Source organism: Octodon degus, unplaced genomic scaffold (assembly GCF_000260255.1).
Source record: "Octodon degus isolate 3935 unplaced genomic scaffold, OctDeg1.0 scaffold00011, whole genome shotgun sequence".
In the NCBI taxonomy this organism is placed as follows: Eukaryota; Metazoa; Chordata; class Mammalia; order Rodentia; family Octodontidae; genus Octodon; species Octodon degus.
The window spans coordinates 26,325,880-26,346,845 of NW_004524587.1; the positions used below are offsets into that span (position 1 = coordinate 26,325,880).

Sequence of the window (20,966 nt, forward strand, 5' to 3'; positions counted from 1 at the left end):
GAGCGCTTGGCCTTTATGAGCTGTGGTTTGAAGCAGAGCAGGTGGGGCCAAGTTTGGAAGATGGATAGGAAGAGCAAGAGGTCAAGGTCCAGGCCAGCAGGCAGGGGCAACCCCCTCCTTCCTGCCCTGCTGTCCGAGGCTGGTGAACTCACTGAGGGCCTGAGGCTGAAGGAAGCCCCAGGGGCTTTTATCTTTCCTGGTCACAGGCACTGGCAGTGGCCATTCAGGGATGTTTTCAGGAGAAAGGAAGTAGCGCCCTTGAAAGTTACCTTTGCAAGGAGAGGCCCAAGGGTCTTGTAGGTGGGCAGATGAACTCCTTGGGTAAACACCAGGAGTTTTGGTCAAGCGCTAGGCCAGTTGCTCCTTAGATTAGGCTTGAGGGTGTTGTTTGCATGTAGCCTTTGGATATATTCCCCTGAAACTCCCAGAAATTTGGGTTTCATAGGTCTGGATTGGGATAGGGACTTTTTTTTTTTTTTTTTCTTTTTTTAAAGACAGAGTCTTGCTATGTAGCTCAGGTCAGACTTGAACTCACTATGTTGCCCAGGCTGGCTTCCACTGTCCTGATCCTCTTGCCTCAGTGTCTGGGTGCTGAGATTATAGGCAGGTGCCACCACGCACAGTGGTGTGGGAAATATGCATTGCTGACAAGTTTCATGGTGGTACAAAAACTTCTGATCCAGAGCCCACACACCGAGAATGGTGTTAGTCTAACCGGGAGACTCTGGCACAGCTGTCACCTGTCACCATCTGTGGTTCTTACAGTGCAGGGACCCTGCACCTGCACAGCCCAGAGAGGGGCAACGCTTTGAGGTGGAGGTTGGAGAAGATCATGGGGGATTTAGGGAGCAGAGGTCACTGGGGGACAAGAGGTGGCAAGCTATGGAGAGAGCAAAAAGTCAGAGGGGATAGGAGAGCGGTGGATGCGCGTGAGATTCCTGCACAAGTTGGATGAGGGTGCTGGGCGCTGTTCTTGGATCCAGCTTTCAGGGGCTGAGAGACAATGTGAGATTGGGGTTTGGGACCCAGACAGGAGCAGTAGGGCTGGGCCAGCGTGGTGTCCAGCGGCTCGGAGGAATACGGCGGGGGCGGGGAGGGGGCGGGGACCCGCGGAGGGGGCGGTCGGCTGAGTCCCATCCCGACCGGATCCGGAGCCCAGCGGCCGCACCTTCCCCGCCTTGTGGGTCTGGAACCTGGCGCCGTTGCCCACCGGCCACCGTCCCCGCCGGCCGCGCTGTGACAAGGGCATGAGCCTGTCTCGTGGCACCACCGAGCCAGCGCCCGAGCCCTGGCCTCGGTGCCCAGGTACATGGGGCGGGGGAAGGGACCTAGGCCGCGCTGAGCCCGCGGGACCTTGAGTGCTCCCAACCCTGGGCACCCGCGGGCACCTCCAGAACCTTCGAACTCCGACCCAGGGACCTTCCTCCTTGGGTGTGGAGGCTCGGAAACGGGACCTCCCAGAGCCAGGGCGCTGCCTGGAAACTATGCCTGAGAGGGTTTCAACCCTAGCTCGCCACTCTGGAGAGCCCAGGTTGGGACCTGACCTCACCTGCACTCACAGGTACCTATCAGAGAAACCTGGGCCTCTGGCCGCCAGGCTCTGGTCTCCAGAAGGGGCACTGCCCAGGCCACGCAGGCCCCCAGCTCCGAGTTTGCTGCTTCCCCGTGGCCTCCTGCTGGCCCCACACCTCCAGTTCCTACAGACTGTTTTCTCTAGCCTTGCTGGCCCCGGTGTTTACTCCACCTGCAGGCAGGATTTTCTACCCACTGCTTATACTCCGCCAGCTGCCACCTGCCCTCGAATCTTTCTTCCTGCCTGGAGGTCCTGCCCACCTTCTCTGCCACCAACCACTGCCCAGGGCTCTGGTTCCAGTTAAATGCTTTCTGTTACCACTTAAGGGGCTTGAGCCAAGTCTGGGCACCTAAATGTGGGTACAGCAGGAGCTTGGTCAGGACAGTTGCTTGGCGCTGGGATGGAGGACTTGAGAGTAGGATCTGATAGTCCAGGGCAGCCAGGCACTGGGCACCAGTTCCTGTTCCCCTTCTGGGATGTCCCTCAAGAGCTGTGCCCCTCTCCCTCCAGTTCCCCTTCTGGGATGTCCCCCAGGAGTTGTACCCCTCTCCCTCCATTGCTTGTCTTTCTGTGCCTGGGTGCTGGTTACTTCCTGCCAGAGCAGTGGGCTGGGCATGACCCCACCCAACAACCCCACCTTAGTTAAGTGGGGCTGGCCAGGTCTGCACACAGTAGTGCCAGCAGCTCACTGTCCCCTGAGGCAGCTTTGAACCAAACTGTGGGATCTTGGGCCCACTTGGTTCACTAAGAACAACTCTGCCGGCCCTGACTGTCAGTGCTGGGAACTAGGCGGGTGGGAGCCAGCTTTTGGAAGCTGAGCTGGTGGCTGGCTGGATGTTGCTGGTGTTGAGGAGGAAAGTCCTGGAGTGGTTTATTCATTCAGGCCCCAAACACTGAGCCTCTCCTTGGCACTAGGCAGTGTTCTAGGAGTTGGGATGGAGCTGTAACCAGAGGAGGCCTGGCCATTAGGGAGCTGACATTCTAGATGTCTCTTCATGGCCAAGTAGCAAATGCACAGATGGAGGAATAAAAATCCTACAGTCATGTGCATGACAAAGATAGTGACCCCAGATTAAGTTACAGAGCTCTCAGGGCTCTTCTGGCCAGGGTGGCCAGGATGGTCAGGATAGTTAGGGAAGGCCTCCTGGAGGAGGTGACCTTTGAGCTCAGATCTCAATGAAGCGGTGGAATGATTCTTGAGAGTGTGTAAGGGAACAGTGTTGTGGGCAGGGAACAAAAGTGGCCTCTCTAGGAGGAGTTTGGCAGGTTACGGGGTGGGCAGGGACCAGGAGCGATGGCAGTGATATAAGGTTGTAGCACCAGTTTCCTCAGATAAGGGCCTGGAAACTGCTATTCAGATGTACCTCCTCCCCTTCTCTCTACCCAGTTAGGTATCTTATATCTTTGCTACTCACTTTGTTTGGGATGGTGGCTCCTTATGGAGATTTGGGGTTTTTTCAGGAGCACTCCTGTGGCCTGTCACAATCACTTGGGGGAGGGAGGTCAGATTAGCAGGTAGTGGAAGTGTCCCTGGTGCTGGAAAGAATCCTCCCCACTGATAGGATCTTTGCTGTGAGGTGGAGACAGCCAAACTACGTGATGATGAGAAGGTACGTAGGGCTGTCTTGACGCTCTGATAAGATCCATCTGCTGGGCGGGGAGGCCCAGCCAGCCAGGCAGCTCTGCCATTGGGTTCTGGCCTCAGAGAGTAGTGAGTAGTGTTTGTTCTGGAGCCAAAGCCTCCAGGCAGAATCCAGGGAGGGAGAGCTCAGAGTGGCTGCCCCATGGGGCAGGCAGGCAGGCAGCCCCCTGCCCCTTGATGGGCACCTGAGACAGCCCCTCTCCACCTCTCCCCATAAGGACCTGCCCTCCTTGAGGAGCAAAGCAGCCCCCAGCCTGGCTCTCTCTGTGAGGAGCTGGTGGTGGCCTGGCCCAGGGCAGACACTGACTAGAGCAGCGGCCACATCAGTGCCCCTGGGAGGAGGGACTGGGGCCATTGGGACCCACACTAGAATCTTGAAAGGTGCTGCTGGACACCTAGCTTTGCCATTCTGGGGGCTCCCAGTTCATGCTCTTTGTACCCTCTGCTGGGGAGGGGGCTTCTCAGAATAACGGACCCTCCCTTCCCAGGGATGGGAAAGGCTGGTGATGATGGCTCAGCAGTGATGAGGACAATTGCCCCAGGTGGGCAGTGCCTGCCTCAGCTGCCCCCTACTTGTTGATGCCTGTTGGGCCCAAAGGTGATCTTGGGGGCCACTTGTTTTCTTAATACACTGCAGGCCCTCTGGGGAATGGCTTGGCTCCAGGTCTCCCTCACCTTGACCCTACTGGCTGTCAGATCTGTGAGTCCACCCTTTGGCCCTTCCTACTCCCTGCTAACTATAGCTTTCCCAACCCTTCTTTACTATAGCTTTTTGGGCCTCAGATTGAAGGTTGCTCTTATAAATCTCATAGACTGAGACTGAGTGTGGCCAGGAGTACCCTGCCTGGGGCCAGAGTAGACTGCCAGGACTTTGCCCACCTGGCTTCCCTGGGCAGGTCATACTACAGGTTTATTTTCAGGGGGCTTTGTCCAGGGCCTGAGGTATGGGGTGGGGTATGGGCCTGTGGACAGACATAGCAGGCACACTCAGAGCTTGGGGGCCACTGACCCTCCCAGGCTGCCATTGGGAGCCACACTGAGCAGGTGGAAGGCTGCCTGTGGGAGATTTCACAGTTGTGGTTGGCAGTACCTGTTGTAAACAAAACACCAGCCCCTGGAGTTTTCCAAGCAGAAATTCTGGATCCAGAGTGAATGGACAACTAGGTACCCCTTGGTTCCTTTCCCTCTTTTAAAATAGGTAGATTTATCCTTTCAAAGAGAATCAGTGGGGAAACTGAGGGTGAAGCAGTGAGCTGGCTGGCCCATGACTACACAGCCAAATAGGCCACACTCCTGGGTGGGCCACACCCCTGGCACTCTGGACAAACGAGGAGACCTGGGGGATTCTAGTAGATGTGTTGAGAAAGGGTCCTTTATGCATGATCCACCTTGGGGAGGACACTATGGTGCTGTTCCTTGCTCTGAGGACAAGGCAGCCCCAGAGGCGGGCAGTGGAGACAGAGCTAGGAAACTGATGCTCTTCTAACTGCAAGAGCCCAGGTGAGTCAGGGCCCATGGGGACAGGACTTTCAGGAGGAAAGCTGAGCTGTTGAGCGTGGGCGGGTCTAGGACTCTTGGGAACTGGTATGCAGGAAGTGAGTGGGCAGGAGGGACACTGGCTGGGCTGTCAGGGTGCACATGGGATGGGAGAACATCACCCCTCTGCCCTTCCCCTTGTTTGTACGTGCCTGCTGCAGTGTCCCATCTGTTCCTTGTTAGAGACGCAACAGACAGGCCTCTAGGAGATTAATTAATGCCAAGCTGCTGCAGCGCGCTTGCCCTGGGGCCCATCCTGGTAGCACAGATACTCCACTGACCCCAGAGTGCTAATGAATTCCCACCCAGTGATCTTGAAAACACAGGGAGCCCTGTTGTTGGCAAAGCCCTGGCCTTGAGGCTGGATGGCAGAGAAGGCTCCCGCAGTAACAGGAGGTGGCTGCAAGACGATGTTCTGTATCACGATCATGTTCTGGAACATACCATTCATTCTTGTCTATGCTTTGGACTTGCTCTGTGACTTTATTCTGGTGGCTTACCCTCTCTGAACGACTATCTTTTCTCATCTGTAAAGTGAGGCTTGTAGACTAGGTCATTGCCAAGAGTCCCATGATTCTGTCTGTAGGTCTGCCTGATTAAAGGTCGCCTTGCTGTACCCCATTTGCTTCCCTATGTTGTGCTCTGCTTGGAGCCCATACCATCTTCTGCATCATCTGCTCCATGTCCTGGGCCCTGGACCTAGCCTATTTTCCCCCTGTAATTAACTCCTGCCAGTGCTCAGAACACAGAGGCACTGGTTGACCAGGCCAGACTCAGTGTTCTGTTGGGACCCAGACTTACCCTCAGATTGGCGCCGTCCTCCCAGGGCCAGGGCCAGGCCAGAGCACACTGTTCCCACAGCAGCCACCTCCCCAGCCTTGCACATTCCTCAGGCTTATCTAGGGGCCCCGCCCCGCTGGACTCTGCCCTCCCACCCCGGAAGCATCACCCAGAAGAGCTGCCATAGGGCTCCAGGGGCCTTGAACTGAGCCTAGTGGACCCTGGGGTTTTGAAGAGACCAGGTGTTGATGGGGTAGGTTGGGGGCCTGGGATCTTCTGAGGGCCACAGGGTGAAGTGTAGGATTCGCTTAGACCCCAGACCCTGGGCCATCTCCTGCCACCTCATTTCCCCTATCTAAAGCTTCTGTACATGGGTGGGAGCTTTGTGCTGGCAAATTGCCCTAGGGCTGCCCCAAAGTTGTTCCAGGAGAGAGGACCAGGGGCAGAGAAGCTAAGGGATGGCAGCTCCTCTCCCCAGCCCTGGGCTCCACCCACCTCACTTCCTCCACTCCCACCTCTATCTCAAGCAGGAGCCAGATCTCCCAGGAAGGGGTTAACTGCCAGCCCCAGCCATGAGGGAGGGGACTGGGCTGGACCATTTTCCTCGCTGCTGCCTCCACCTTGGTTTTCCTGAATGGTTCTGCCGTCCCGGGGTGGGGAGGAAGGGAAGGAAGAAGGGTGGAGGGTGGGAGGGAGGAGTGCGGGAAGAGGAAGGAAAAAAGAGAGCGAGACATCGAGGGGAAGAGAAAGATGTCACTGTCTCTAATCTCCCTGTCATCTGTGTTTCCAGCGAGCACCAGGCGAAAGAACTGTTAAAACAATGCTGAGGCGGGCGAGGTGAGGAGCAGCCCTAACGGACACACACAGACTATACAGACAGAGGGAGCGCAGCTGGAACAGGTGATCGGAGAGTCAGAGACCGAAGCCACCTGGGCATCCCTCCCCTGCCTTGGCCCAGCCCGGCGCCCCACCCCAAAGACGAGCCGTGGGACCACCATGGCGACCAATTTCAACGACATTGTCAAGCAGGGCTATGTGAAGATGAAGAGCAGGAAGCTTGGGGTGAGTGACCGTCACAGGGCCCCGCCGAGGTACAGTCCCTGAGGGCTGGTCTGGAGGAACTGCGTGCTGGTTTGTGCTGTCTGCTGGAGGATTAGCATCTTGCATTTGTGGGCTCTAGGCTCCTCACCGTGGGCCACCTGGAATGTGCCAGCCCGGGCTCTACCTAGTGGGCCCTACCTAGAGGGGCTGGCTGCCTGGCATTCCAGCCGCTGGGCCAGCGGTGTGGCTGATGGGCAGCAGCTCCTCTGCTATTGTTGAAGTTGTGGCCACAGCAGCGGCAGCCGGAGCCGCTGGAGACACTGGGCTGTGTCTTGAGCAGAGACTGGCTTCTCCCACTTCCTGGGGCCTCCTCCCTCCTCTTTCCTCACCTCTCCTGGCCTCTTTTCTTTAAAGTACCCCATCTTCCCGTTTCCCACTGTTTTCTGAACATGTATATTTATTGTATTTTTGTTGTTATGTTTGTTAAAGAAATGTTTGAAAGGAGGGACACTGCCTGGGGGGGAGGGGCAGGGGATGCCAGGGGCCAAAGCCTCCTGAGGTCTGTGGATGAGAACTTTGGCCAGAGTGGCCGGTTTCTGTCTCTGGGACAGACTGATCTGCTCCAGCTTGTTGGCAGGTGGCTCCATGCTTGGCTGGCCCTGGGCTGAGGCTCAGAGGGTCTGCAGAGATGCGCTTCACAGCACATTGTGCCCCCAGCTGGGGAAGGTACCCCAGAAGGCATGAGAGCCACTTAACCATCTTGGTGAGGCATCCAAGAGCTCCTGTACTCCCTGCCAGTCATCTTTCCACCTCCGGTGATGGGGCTGGCAGCTGCTCATGCCCAACAGCAGGAAGAAAAGACCTGGTGACCAAAATTTGCCCAGGTTGTGCTTTATCCAGACTCCTGCCCTTAGCTTCTGCCCTCCCCCACTGCCTTGATGGGGTGGGGGTGGGGTCAGCTGCTCAAGGTTTCTTGACTTGCTTCAGCTGGGTGGAGGACAAGGAAGGAAGGCTCAGTGTTCTGACACCCGGCTTCCTCCTAAATACCGGGCAGGCAGGGCTGGCCCTGGAGAGAGATGGATCTTACCCCTGGTGGAGCCCCTGTGGGAGTGCATTGTATCTAGAAGGGGCTAGCAGCTCACTGCTGTCAGGTGGGCCATCTGTCCAGCAGGGCAGAGCTGGTGGCATGTTCAGAATATTATCTGGACTTGACTTTGTAGTCCAGACTGGACCCTAGGCTGGTGGAGACTTTGGCAGCCACCAGTCACTTTGCTTTTCCCCTGAGATGGGGATTCAGCCCACTGACTTGGAGCCCAGAACAAAGACAGGGGCTGAGGCCCCAGTGGGGAGATCAAGGGGCCTAGGACCTACCCCTCCTTCCTATACCCGATACCCAGCATGTCCCCAGGGCCCTGTCCAGGGCAGAGCTTGCCAGGAAGGCACTGGCCACAGGGACAGCTTCTTGGGATCAGCATCAGAAGGAATCCTGGGGCTCCAAGTGGACAGGTAGGCATAGGGAGGAGGAGGGCTTGAGAGGTGGGGTGTGGCCAGGTCCATTGTGGGATTTCCTCCTACCCAGGGGATCCAGCTGCCCTCTGCAGACTTGAGGCTTGCTGCCCATGATATGAGGGACTGCTGTGCTCGCCTGGGCTCCGCGGTGGAGGAGGGGCTGCACAGATGGGAGCCCACCCTCCTACCTGCCAGGCCTCCCTCCCCTGCAGAGCAGTGGCAGAGAGCTTCTGAAGCGCTGATCAAAGCCCTGGGAGAAGTGGGAAGGAGGGCTTTTGAGCACGTGGCTCCCTGCCTGTGTGAATGTGTATATTGTAACCAGGCAACCACGGTCCTCCAGGCCCCTGGGCTCGTGCCCCTGCCACTGCAGGCTGCCTGGTACCCAACCTGCCAGGTGCATCTGGGTCGGCATCATGCACTCATCCACCCAGCCATCCATCCATTCACTGTGTCTTGTTATGCTCATTCATGTGTTCAGCAGAACTCGCAAGCATTCTGAGAATTAAACAGTCTTTGTTTTGGGGTGCTCTGCAGTTCAGAGCTGGGGACCACTGTGGCCTAGGTGGACTGGCCAGGGCCCAAGCTGTGGTCTGGGGTACAGGGCAAATATGGGGGTTCTAAACAGGAGCTAGGGCTTCATGTGATGGGGACAGTCTAGGCCCATGGCACCCTATGACCCTGCCTGCCATATACCTGGTGCACCATGGCAGATTAGGGCTGAGGTGGGGCAGGGTTTTGGAGTTGTGGACCCCAGATCCCTATGTCTTCTATGCTCTGTTCCACTTTGGGCCACCCCTCAGGCTCCGGTTTGTGGTGAGAATGGCACTAGGGATGCCCAGGGTGGGGCCTGCTAGCCTTTGGAGCCATAGGGTGGGTAGATCTGTTCCAGGCTAGGATGGAAGAGAGCCTGTGGCAGGAGGGTGGGGCCCTGGGAAGAGAAGGTAGGACATTAGCTTAGGTGGGTGGTCTGAACCACCCATCAAGGTGTCCCGTTGGCCAGTTTGAACCTTTAACCCTAGGGAATGGTCAACTTTCTCTTCTTATCCCCAAAAGTGCTCAGGACATTGACAGTGGTTGGGACAAGAAGGAATGACCAGAGGGCACCACAGGTTCTAGCTGTGCCTCTTTACCTCTGAGGTTCCCAGCTCTACAGTTGGCAAGAGGATAAAAGGGAAAATGTTGGGGGACCAGAGCAGTGTTACCAGGAATTTTGTGCAGCATGGAGAACAGGACTGGGGTGACCATAGGGTGGCTGTGGGCCAGGGTCCCTATACTCCCTGTCTCTTAAAGACCCCTATTTGGCAGCTGGTGCTGCTAGAGCTCTGGCCAGAATGGCCTGTGCAGTGGGCTGTGCACGTCAGCTCTGGATCATGACAGCCTGCTGCTATCAGCTCCTGGTTTATGAGCTGTTACTTAACTTGCTAGTGTTTCATTTTACCCATCTATAAAATGGGGACAATAATAGGACTGGCTTCTGGAAAGACCTGGGATCAAAGAATACTAATCCAGAAAGTGGGGATGAAGAGACCTGAAACAGCATTTTGGTGGCAACAGCTCCCAGCAAGGGGCTCCTTTCCCAGGGAAGTGTCACAGTATTTCTGTCCCCTGATAGTTTTCTCCAGGAAGGGCTGTGTGGTGCTGCCCCCTGTGGCAGGAAGGGGTAACTGCACAGCTGCCTGGCGGGTGAGAGAGTCTAGGAGGCCTGTCGTCTTGCCCCCCACAGATCTACCGCAGGTGCTGGCTGGTGTTCCGGAAGTCCTCAAGCAAGGGGCCCCAGCGGCTGGAGAAGTATCCAGATGAGAAGTCTGTGTGCCTCCGTGGCTGTCCCAAGGTTAGGTGACTTGGGCTCTAGCCTCCCATTTACTGAGTCCTGAGGTCCAAGAACATCGCCTGGGGTGGCAGAGTTGTGGGGAGGCAGAGAGAGTTGTGCCAGCCTGGCTTAGTCCCGAATGAATGCCTCCCCAGGTGACTGAGATCAGCAATGTCAAGTGTGTCACACGGCTCCCCAAGGAGACCAAGCGGCAGGCAGTGGCCATCATATTCACTGATGACTCTGCACGTACCTTCACCTGCGACTCAGGTGAGGCATGTGGGGTTGCAGCTTCTGTGTGGTCTCCCTGTCAGTGTCATGGTCAATGGCCCAGCCAGGAGACAGAGCAAGGCTGGAGGGTGTGGCAGGGTGCCCTTGAAGGAGCTGCCAGACTGAGGAGGACAGGCAAGCAGCTTAGCCTTGCCCTCCCTGCCTTTTGTGGTGGGATATCCTGGGCTGAGGCAGACGGGGGGGGGGAGAGCTCCTGGCAGCTGTGAACTGGCAGTAAGATGAGGATCCATTTTCCCCAGAACTGGAGGCAGAAGAGTGGTACAAGACACTGTCTGTGGAGTGTCTGGGGTCACGGCTCAACGACATCAGTCTGGGAGAGCCTGACCTCTTGGCCCCAGGGGTGCAGTGTGAGCAGACAGGTGAGGCTCGACACCGGGGCAGGTGGGGCAGGGTGGGGAGGAGGCAGGGTGCCCCCCCTCTGCTGCTCCACACCCACCTATCCCTGCCTGTCCCAGATCGCTTCAATGTCTTCCTCCTCCCCTGTCCCAACCTGGACGTATACGGCGAGTGCAAGCTGCAGATCACCCACGAGAACATCTACCTCTGGGACATACACAACCCCCGCATCAAGCTCGTCTCGTGGCCACTCTGCTCCTTACGCCGCTATGGCCGGGACGCCACACGCTTTACCTTTGAGGCAGGCCGGTAAGACCCTCTTGCCTCCCAAGAAGTTACAGGGAGGCAGAGCACGGTGCTAGGAGTTCAGAGTTCAAAGGGGATGAGGTTTTAGAGGAAGAAATCAAGGTTCAGAGACGTTATCTGTCCAGGGCAGGCCAGTCGAGTGATGCTGCTTACCAAAGGGCTAAGTGCTCAAATCAGGTGCTGGTTTTGTGGGATAATGAAAGCATTGAGAAAATTATGGCAAGAATGGTCCCTGGTGGGAATCTGAATTAACTTTAAGTGCCCTGGAAACAGCGTGGTGGGGCACCCTGTAATCCCGGCACTCAGAGGCTGAGGCAGGAAGATCGCGGCCAGTTCAACGGCAGCCTGGGTTACATAGTAATGTCAAAGGCAGCCTCAACTACATTAACAAGACCCTGACTCAAAAAAAAAAAAAAAAAAAAAAAAATCCACGAAAAGCTCTATAATTGTCTATACAATCTTGAGTTACCCAATTTCAGTATGCTTGATTTTGCATCTATAAAATGGTTCAAGAAGACATCAGGGATCTGTTAATCATGTGGAGACCAGAGGGTGGTGGTGGGAACATTAAGTAGGTTAATCTTTGTGAGACACGGTGACCTTGGGTAGACACAGGGACATGCTCAGCACATGTGCACTGGTGGGCCGGCTCCCAGCCACAACCCGGCCTGTGCCCTGGGTGGCCCAGGTGTAGGAGCGCCTGGCCAGGCATGCAGGAGGTACAGTGGGCCTCCCATCACCTTGCCCTCTTGCCACCTGTGTCCTCAGGATGTGCGATGCTGGGGAAGGGCTCTACACCTTCCAGACACAGGAAGGGGAACAGATTTACCAGCGGGTCCACAGTGCTACCCTGGCCATCGCTGAGCAGCACAAGCGGGTCCTGCTGGAAATGGAGAAGAATGTGCGGGTAAGGCCAGGGTCCAGGGGAGCCAGGGTGGGCAGGCCTGAGTGCCTGGGGCTTCCCATCAAGTCTCAAACCAGCATGTACACAGTGGAGGCAGGCAGGCTTTTTATTGGCGTGGTCAGGGAGGGGAAGATAGTTTGGCTCTATAGCAGGCTGGCTTCCAACTCAAAATCCTGCTGCCTCAGCTTCCCAGCTAGTGGGACCACAGGCATGTAACACCAAGCTAGACTGAGGTGGGTAGTCCTGAGCTAGTGCTCAGGGGCAGTGTCAGCCAGTGCTCCTAGAGCTAACGGGAAGGACCCCTTCTTTGCCCCACAGCTGCTGAACAAGGGCACCGAGCATTACTCATATCCCTGCACACCCACTACCATGCTACCCCGCAGTGCCTACTGGCACCACATTACGGGTTCCCAGAACATTGCTGAAGCCTCCAGCTATGCCGGTGAGTTGCTGCTTGGCCCTGCACCCAAGGAGGACACCCAGGCCTACTGGGCAGGGGTCTTTTGACATGGATCCGAGTTAAGCCCAATCACCTTCTATGCCCACAGGTGAGGGGTATGGGGCAGCCCAGGCCAGCTCAGAAACAGATCTCCTCAACAGATTCATCCTGCTAAAGCCAAAGCCCAGCCAAGGAGACAGCAGCGAGCCCAAGACCCCTTCCCAGTGACAGCAGGGCTGGTGGGCACCAACGACCACTGCGGCCACCTGTTGCAGAGCTCACTGCAGTGTCCCGTGGACAGCACAGCCTCGAGGGGCTATTGGGCCAGGGCCTGGAGAGAGGGAGTGAGCTGACTCTCCCTTGTCCCCAAGGGTGTGGCTGGCCCCAGGCAAAGGGCTGGCCACCCACCTGAGCATGTAAGGGGCTGAGCTACTATGGGACTACATACTGTTCATGATTTTAATATATATGGCTTAGGACATACTCTATATATGAGACTCCCCCATCCCTACCAACACATAACACATTTTTTAATCCCATGACCAAGCCATGGTCAAGGTGGTTTTTGAGTATTAGGGCAGCCGTTTCCCTGCCCTCTGTTGTACAGCCCTCCTGCTGCCTGGACCAGTGGAGGGAGACAATCGGACTCGAGGCTGGCATACCTGCTAGCTTTTCCCAAGCAGCCCAGGGGCCAAAAAGGGAGGTGGCTTCTCAGTTCTCTGGGCCTAGAGTGATACAGGAAGGATCTGTACTTTCCCTGTACCACCTGGCAGCCTTCCACTTGGAGTTCTAAGCAGAGGTGACATCTGGTTGATGCCTCAGGTGAAAATCTGTTTTAAAATGTACTTTCTGCACAGGCTGCTTCCTGCTTAGCAGGCTCAGATGCCCTTGGAGTGGGGGTGCTGTTGCTGTTACCTCATTCGGGTGCAGGGTGGAGGACCAGGCGGGAAGGCCACAGCAGGACTGCAGTGGCGAGTACCCCTGCTCCCCCAGCAGGGGGAGCCCCTCCACCCTAAGCTTGGCTGCCCCATACCAGAGTACTCAGAACCAAGACCTTCCCATCCCTGCTCCCCAAATGGTGCTGAGGCTCCCTGCTGAAATGCAATTAAAGCAATTGATTTTCTAGTGCTGATATTTATTGACTACCGTGCAGAAGGGCTATCTTTCTATTTACATCAAACCTTTGGTTGTGTGGGTTTTGTTGTTTTTAATACTTTAAAGAGTTCTGATTTGTGGGAACAGACCTTGTAAATAACCGCTACTCACATTTGTGGGAGGACAATGACAAAGCAGGAGGCCCCTCCCAAAGGAGTCCCAGAGCCAGAGTGGTGGCACAGCTGGCTCAGCTCTGAATGTGACCCAGGGAATGATCACCCAGAGCAAGCTAGTGTGCAGGGGAGCTGGGGTCCACAGGCCTGGGGAGGGAGCCAGAGCTGGCTGGGTCAGCTAGTGGCACGTTGACGCATGAAGGAGGTTATGTTGTGCTCTTTATTGCCAAAAATAAAAACTTTTAAAACAACAACTACTGTTAATCAATAAATACCCCTTCTTTTCTATACTGATCTCTGCTTCTCTCCAGGCTGCCTAACTAGCTGCTCTGAGTATGCTCCCACCTGGAGACTGCTAAGGAGCCAGGACCAGAACCTTCATTAGGAGAAAGCCATGCGTGGAAGGAGTTGCTGGGTGGGTAGAGTAAGCACATGTTTACATGTGGGGCAGAAGACAGCCAAGGTCTAATGCTATCCTATTTCAAAGGGTTACTTCTCAAATTATGGGCATCTAGGAATTTGAAGGGCCCGCAGATTGGCCTCTGGGATCTTACAGGCTGCCTGGACCAAGGTTCCAGCACCTAATCCTAATACTAGAAACCTCACTTACAGCTGTGAAAACTTTTGGACAGAAAGACTTTAAAGAGCTGGAATGACCAGGAGAGAAGTCCAGTGTTCTATACAGCAGAGCAGGACAGCCCCCTACTGGCGTGCCAGGAAACAGGATGGGAAGGACGCTTTGAGTTCTGGCAAGCACTACCCTGGCAGGACCAGGGATGCTAATTGTCTTGTAGAAATCAGCTGTGCTGCAACACCAGAGGTATTCCTGATAACCCATCTGCAACCCCCAGCTAGCTGGTCCTGGTGACCTGTCGTGCAGCTTGAGCAGTAGCAGCCCAGAGCCCGGAAACTAGGAGGCACAAGAGGCCTGAACTCCAGCTGCGGCCTTCAATCTTCCCTGTGCTGAAACAGGCAAGCTGCAGTTAGTTTATGGTTAGTACATCGCTCTGAATCTCGTGGCTTAGCTGAGTCTGTAAATCACTCAACTTCTTCTTCAATCCAGAGAGGGCCGAGAGGACAATGGTTTCAGGGCGCAAAGAGCCACAGGACTCCACATTGTAGTAAAACCTAAGAGACAGGAATGTGGTGAGGACCCCGGCCACACTCCAGCCATGGACCACCCTTCCTTGCCCTGGGTCTTGGCTTCATCCCCCTCATGGAGCTGGAGCCTGACCTGGTGTAGGGCAGCTCTTCCATCTAAAACCACCTGTGCACAGTGGCCCAAACCACTTTTCAGATCCTTGAAGACATGAGTACTTTAAACAGGTACCATGACAATCCAAAAACAATTCTGTACAAAGATGTTCCACACTGGGACAAAGTGGAAAGTCAAACCAACAGTCTCTCCCTGCTACAGCCCTTCACATTCTTCTTCTAGGACCTGAGCTAGGACCTAGAAAGCCTCTTTTTGCGGGATTCAAATGCAGAAAAGGAAGAGGCTAGAGCACTAGAAGCACTTTCATTCTCACTGGAGACCACCCAGGAAATGACGACTGACCTGAGATGGGCACCCAGCATGAGTGCAGTTTGCAGCTGGCAGATGAGAACTGGGATGTGAGGGAAAGGAACTGCCTGACTCAGCCTGCATTCAAACCCATGTCCTCATACTGCACTTTCCTGTGTAGGACTGGGGTCTTACCTCTCTGGCTTGCCGTTGGGGTCATAAGGAGCTTGTGATTCATCTTCATCCAGCTCTGAGTACTCACTCTTTGGCCTAGGGTCAGACAGAGGTCAGCACGTGAACACTGCTGCTTTCAGGGCCCTTCAGACAGCTTGCCCCACCTCCTGCACTAGCAGCCCTTACCAGCCCAGCCACACTAATGGGACTTACCATTCTTCTGGCTTGGGGTACACAGTGTGCCTAAGGGCATTGTCCGGATCATACTCAAAAGCCACCCCTGCAGTCGGGTTCCACTTGGCATGCTCCTTGCCAAAACCCTTCTTGGCATAGGCTCGAAGTCTCAGCTCCTGGCCCTTTCTCAGCTTGACAATCAGGATGTCTGCAGGCAGGGAGAAGTGTGTCAAGAAAGGGCAGGCAGGGCCTGGCTCTCCACCGTCCAACAGTGCTAAGACCATACCTCTGGAGAAACAGGCTTACGGCCACAACATGAAGAGACCCAGCGGCATGAGAGGCTCTGTCTGGTCCACATGTCCCCCCAGCCTGTGCAGCCACAACTCAGGAAGACACGTGCACGCCTGCCCCAGCCCCTTACCGTCCTGCTCCACGTAATCATTGGGGTCGTTGTCTCGGTTACGGGATGTCACCTGTAAAGGGGCCCAACAGAAACACTTAATTAGTCCTTCCTCCCTCAGCTGCCTCTTCTGGCATCCATCCCCAACACCACCACCCTGCAACATGTCCAGCCAGGGAAAGAGTGCTCAGAGGAGGGGCAAAGGTGTCTCCAGGGACTCCACGATACTACGACCCCATGGCCCTTAAAAGGGTCCACTGGGTGACAGTGGACACAGCAGCAATGCTGCTCTACCCAAGGATCCAGATCAGTACTTCTACGTGGCAGATTAGGCTGATGGCTATGGCTATGGCCACATCTCATGAGGATCCACACCAGCCACGGCCATGGAAGCCACAGAGGGCAGAGCACAGGGCCTGGGAAGGGTGCCCAGACACTGACCGGGATCACCCGAGGGCTATTTGAAATGAGGTCTCGAGAGGTGACATGGCGCGTCTGGTCTTCGTTGCATCGCACATCGAGCGTGAACTCCACTGAGCACTCGGGGCAGAACTCTTCACACGTGCAGTCCTGAGGCAACAGGGAAGAGAAGCAGGAAGGAGGGCCATGAGGGGAAGAGGAACTCCCACCGGGCCGGTTGCTTTTTACCAGGCTTTGCCAATATGAAACAGCACTCCCATGAGCCACTCAAGCAGAAAGACGAACTACACACACACTGATACCCACATTCCCTCCCCACTACCTGGCTGGGTGCCATGTCACCCTGGGAGATGCACTGCCACTCGCTCTGGCCTTGGAGTCCCCTTCCTCAGGGCCAAAGCCATGGCCAGAGAAGGCACTTCACACAGCATAGGCTATGGGCTAAGGAGACCGCCTGGGGGAACTAAGCACTACTTAAAATGTATCTGCGGCTAGGCATGTTAGGACACATCTTTAATCCTAGCACTCAGCAGGCTGAGGCAGGAGGATCACAGTGAGTTCAAGGCCAGCCTGAACAACACAACAATACCCTGTCTCAAAAAGCCAAAAGTAGGGGAGATGGCTCAGTGGAATAAGCACTTCCCTGGCAAGCGCAAGGGCCTGAGTTCAATCCCCGGTTCCGGAAAAAAAAAAAAAAAAAGCCAAAAATAACAAGGAAGAATAGAAGAAAGTAACTTACATTGTGGACTACCCACTTGTTTAAAAACCTATCATGGGGGCTGGTGAGATGGCTCAGTGGTCTAAAGCACCTACTTAGAACAAGGTTGGCAAAGCACAGGGACCGCGGTTCAATCCCCCAGCACCACATGCCAGTCAGCCATGCCCCCTAGTGGGCTAAGCTGGCCACACACACACACACACACACACACACAAATAAATAAAAAATTAAAAAAAAAAAAACCTATCATGGAACTATTATACATGCATAAAAATAGAAGAGTATATTGAACAGTTCAATAAAAATTAAAACACATGTAAAAAAATAATTGGCTAACTATATAAGAAAAATAGACGTGTTTATTCTTTTTTTTAAACTTTCTATAGATTCTCAGGTAAAAAAGCCACATCACCCTTGTTCAATAAGTGTATTAGAATTTAACAGAACCGCTAGGTCGTAAGGCATGCAAATCAAGACAAAGACATCCCTAAGTTGTTTTTAATTGGTTGTACAACTATCCCCATCAATATCTGGTGCTTTTGTGTGTTTGCGTACGCATGCGTGTGTGATGTGTGTGTGTGTGTGATGTGTGTGTGTGTGTGTGTATGGTACTGGGAATTGAACCCAGGGCCTCTGCACTCAGCTTTATCAGAGCCCTTTTAAATTTTTTTATTTTGAGAAAGGGTCTCACTAAATTACTAAGTTGTCCAGGCTGGGCTTAAACTTGCAGTCCTCCTGCTCTAGTCACCTAAAATGCTGTTATACTTTATTTTTTGGAAACAAAAATACTGGGCTGCAGTTTTAGCTCAGTGGTGGAGCACTTGTTTAACAAACTTGAGGCTCTGAGTTTAATCCCAGCCTAGGGCAGGTACTGTAGACAAGAAACGAATATGGCAAAATGATAAAATGTGTCAACTAGTCAGGTGAAATGTTGTATTAGTTCCACACTTTTTTGTGTGTTTCAGTATTTCTCAAAACAAAACCTCTATACATATTTAGAGATATATCAAGTCAGCCAAAACACAGATGACACACACTTGGGAGTATCAGAAAAATGGCTGATTCGGTTATCACCCAGAGACATAAAAAAGGCATAGCTTGAGCTATTACCTAATGCAGCACTAGTACAAGGATGAAGGAAACCTAATCCTCTCCCACCTTCTCCCATTTATGCATCATCAGAGAAAGCAAACCCAGCCCTAAGGACAAATAGAGTGGCCATGCATCAGAAGCCACGCCTACGGAAGAGGCAAGGATGTGGCAGGTACCCACACTGACATCCCTCAGGTGCTACTCTAGGGAGCAGCTCCTACTCCCTCTACTCTCTGTCCCTTCCAACCCCAATCTGCAGCTAATTCCTGCCAGCCTGCCAGCCTCGTGCTGCCCGAAGAGATGTTCTGGAAAGAAGAGTCGCCCGGACAGTACAAATGTGCATTTCAGTAGATGTCCCCTCTTGTGTGGCTGGCTAATGTGACACCTTCATGCCTAATCAGCCTGAAGCGCCGTAAGAACCAACAGCCGGCCCCAGGGTCTACACAATTCCATATTGTCTCCCTTAACTACAACACTGTCTAAGCTACAGACAAGACGCGAGGAAAATCTCTCAAAAAACTGAAGCCTCTCTCCACCCCCAAAGACCACTGAACACACACACACACAAACGCATGCACGTCCACAAGCACACAAATATATACCCGGGAGTACTGCAGCTTGTCCACAATGTCATCACTAGTGAGGGGAATTAACCCTGAAAGACACAGAAAAGCACTTTATCAAAGCCCCAACAGCCAAGCTAACCCACGAACCCAGAAGTCCCTTTGCCAGTGAGGAGGGAGCGGGAGACCTGCTCCTCTGGCTCAAGGCTCAGTATGTTCCCTTCAACCCCCCAACACCAGAACACCAGCACTCACCAAGCCTGTGCGCGATGAACTCATCGTGAAGGACTGAGGAATTGGCATCGATCTGAACCCAGTCGATGGCTAGCAAATGAAGGAAGCAGAGATGCAGACATGTGGTTTAGCCACCAAATTCACCTACAGACTTATGGCAGTGCTCTCAAGGTCCTTAAAAAGTGGTACTGTTCGGCTTGAGCTATATAATTCTATGAGAAGCATTTAAATGTGCTACCCATGTCAATGACGGACCTAATAAAGACTATCATGATAAGTGTGAATATATCTATCTAAGACAAGTTCTCACTAAGTGGTCCTGACTGGGCCTGAATTTGTGATCTTCCTGCCTCAGCTTCCCATTGTGCTGGGGTTACAGGCGTGCATCACCACACCCAGCACCGTCCTTCATTTTACGACAATACTACATTACCTAATTTAGAACTTCATTACCACTCCACATCGGCTATTTACTGAATTCCTTTAACAGGCTAGGCATACTAATATAAAATCCAGTCCTTTCCAGCAATGTGCTGGGAGGCCAATGACTGTACTCTTACACTGCTTGACTGAAATGAACATTTATCCATTCATAAATGAACATCAGCATGTAAACAATGAAATTCAGAAATTAATGGCACTGGGGCCCAACTGCTAACTTACTTTGTCTGGCCATGCTCTCTTAATCTAAGCAAAGACCATGACCCAAGCTGTTTAAACTCTTTACTCTCCTCCATGCCTTTATTTTGCACACCCCCTTCCTAAGGCTTGTTCACCCTCCATGCTGCAGATGTGTTCATTCCCTCCCTTTGAACTCCTCTCTCACATAACTCTGTCCACACTTCCTTCAAGACACCTGTCACGGTTTTGCATTGCATCAAGTTTGTGTATGTCACGTCTCCACCTCAAGTTTTGAAAATTCCCGAAGCAGGTTGCTGAGTCCCTGCTGCATTCCTAGAGTGGGTGCTCCGCTTCATGTTCAGAAATGCATTTTTGGGGAAAGTATCATTTGGACTCAGTTTTACTCCTGAGGAAACAGAGGCCCAGAGGCACGCCGAGATTTGGCGGGGGAAGACCAGCATGCCACAGAGTGAAAGATGTGACTGGGGTGGTGAAGAAGCACAGCAATTTCTTGATTACTAACCCTTCGGTCCGCTTATTTTTTCAAGTTTCAACACCTGACACAGGTGTGATTTCTATTTCCTCTGCCTAACCCAACTGTCTGGGCGGACACTTGGAACACCCATGCATACATAGTGGGTAAAACATCTCGAGCAGAGCTGCAAGAACAGGCCAGAAACCGATTTGCACTCAGGCAGGCACCAAGTGCACCCCGGCTATGCTTCTTCTGTCCCCATCGAGGCGTCTTTGTGTCCCTGTTGTCTGTGGATTCATTCTTCTCCTGCAGCTTTTCTGTGAGCTGCACCAGGGCTAACCTCAGCTCTACGCAGTCGTGCAATCCCAGGGCCCGGCACCACGCCTGGCTTTAAGATGTTCCACTTGTGAAGTGGAAAGGAGGGATTCATAAAAAGACATCTATCCGTATTGCACTTACTAAGCACAAAGCACTGCATAATCCTCGCCATCACCCCACTCCGCACCACTGGTGTAGAAATACATCCTGCTGCTTTCTGCTGCTTCCACTGAGCCAGTAAGTGAACACGATAGAGCCCAACTCAGCTCCGGTTTGAACCCAGACTCCACAGCGGGCACACACCGCACCAGGGGGGCCTAAGCAGTCCTCGGGTGCCAGCAACGGGGTCTGATCAATTCTCCAGCCCCGCAGGCTTCTCGACACCCCCACACTCAGATCCAACCATGGACCACGGGGGAGCGGGAGGCGGGAATGAAGGGCGAGGATCTGGCAACAAGAGAAGAGCGTCTTACCTATGATAGGGACCTCTGCGATGAAGACCCTCCGAATAGAATTGGCCACCCTAAGGGAGAGACACGGGGCACCGTGAGGGCGGCACAGCCTCGGCAAGCCGGCCCCACGCCCTGGTGAGCCCACCCCGGCTCCGCGGAGCCGCCGGCCGCATCCCACGGCCGCCTTACGCCAGGTCCGTGTTCTCTATGATGAACTTGACATTCTCGTCGGTGAGCTCAGTGATCCGCACGGTGGGCTGGTTGGCATACGGCATCTTCGCCCGAGACTCCCAAGACAATCCGCGTTCACCCCGCCGCCGCTACCGGAAGTTGGATCAAGCGGCCCCCGCTGCTTCCGCCCGAACGTGCTGCAGCGCCACCTGCCG

At 54.1% G+C, this 20,966-nt stretch overlaps 2 protein-coding genes across 3 annotated transcripts; one reads left to right on the forward strand and one right to left on the reverse strand.

Annotated features, from left to right (window-relative positions):
- The first annotated feature begins 1,150 nt into the window (after positions 1-1,150).
- Dok4 (docking protein 4) lies at positions 1,151-13,539 on the forward strand. Of its 2 annotated transcripts, none has more exons than XM_004625949.2 (9): positions 1,151-1,305; positions 6,322-6,593; positions 9,805-9,912; positions 10,047-10,161; positions 10,422-10,541; positions 10,638-10,827; positions 11,593-11,731; positions 12,047-12,170; positions 12,277-13,539. In XM_004625949.2, the coding sequence occupies exons 2-9, from the start codon at positions 6,528-6,530 to the stop codon at positions 12,393-12,395; spliced, it is 981 nt and encodes a 326-aa protein (XP_004626006.1). In that variant the 5' UTR covers positions 1,151-1,305; positions 6,322-6,527; the 3' UTR covers positions 12,396-13,539. The 2 variants fall into 2 exon arrangements, with proteins under 2 accessions (XP_004626006.1, XP_023565078.1); XM_023709310.1 differs by having other exon boundaries at positions 12,329-13,539.
- A 98-nt stretch (positions 13,540-13,637) lies between these two features.
- On the reverse strand, positions 13,638-20,901 carry Polr2c (RNA polymerase II subunit C). The gene is made up of 9 exons (XM_004625950.2): positions 20,770-20,901; positions 20,602-20,651; positions 18,736-18,804; positions 18,520-18,572; positions 16,129-16,257; positions 15,709-15,760; positions 15,327-15,495; positions 15,135-15,209; positions 13,638-14,563 (listed from the first exon to the last, which is right to left on the reverse strand). The coding sequence occupies exons 1-9, from the start codon at positions 20,853-20,855 to the stop codon at positions 14,419-14,421; spliced, it is 828 nt and encodes a 275-aa protein (XP_004626007.1). The 5' UTR covers positions 20,856-20,901; the 3' UTR covers positions 13,638-14,418.
- Between the last annotated feature and the right edge of the window lie 65 nt (positions 20,902-20,966).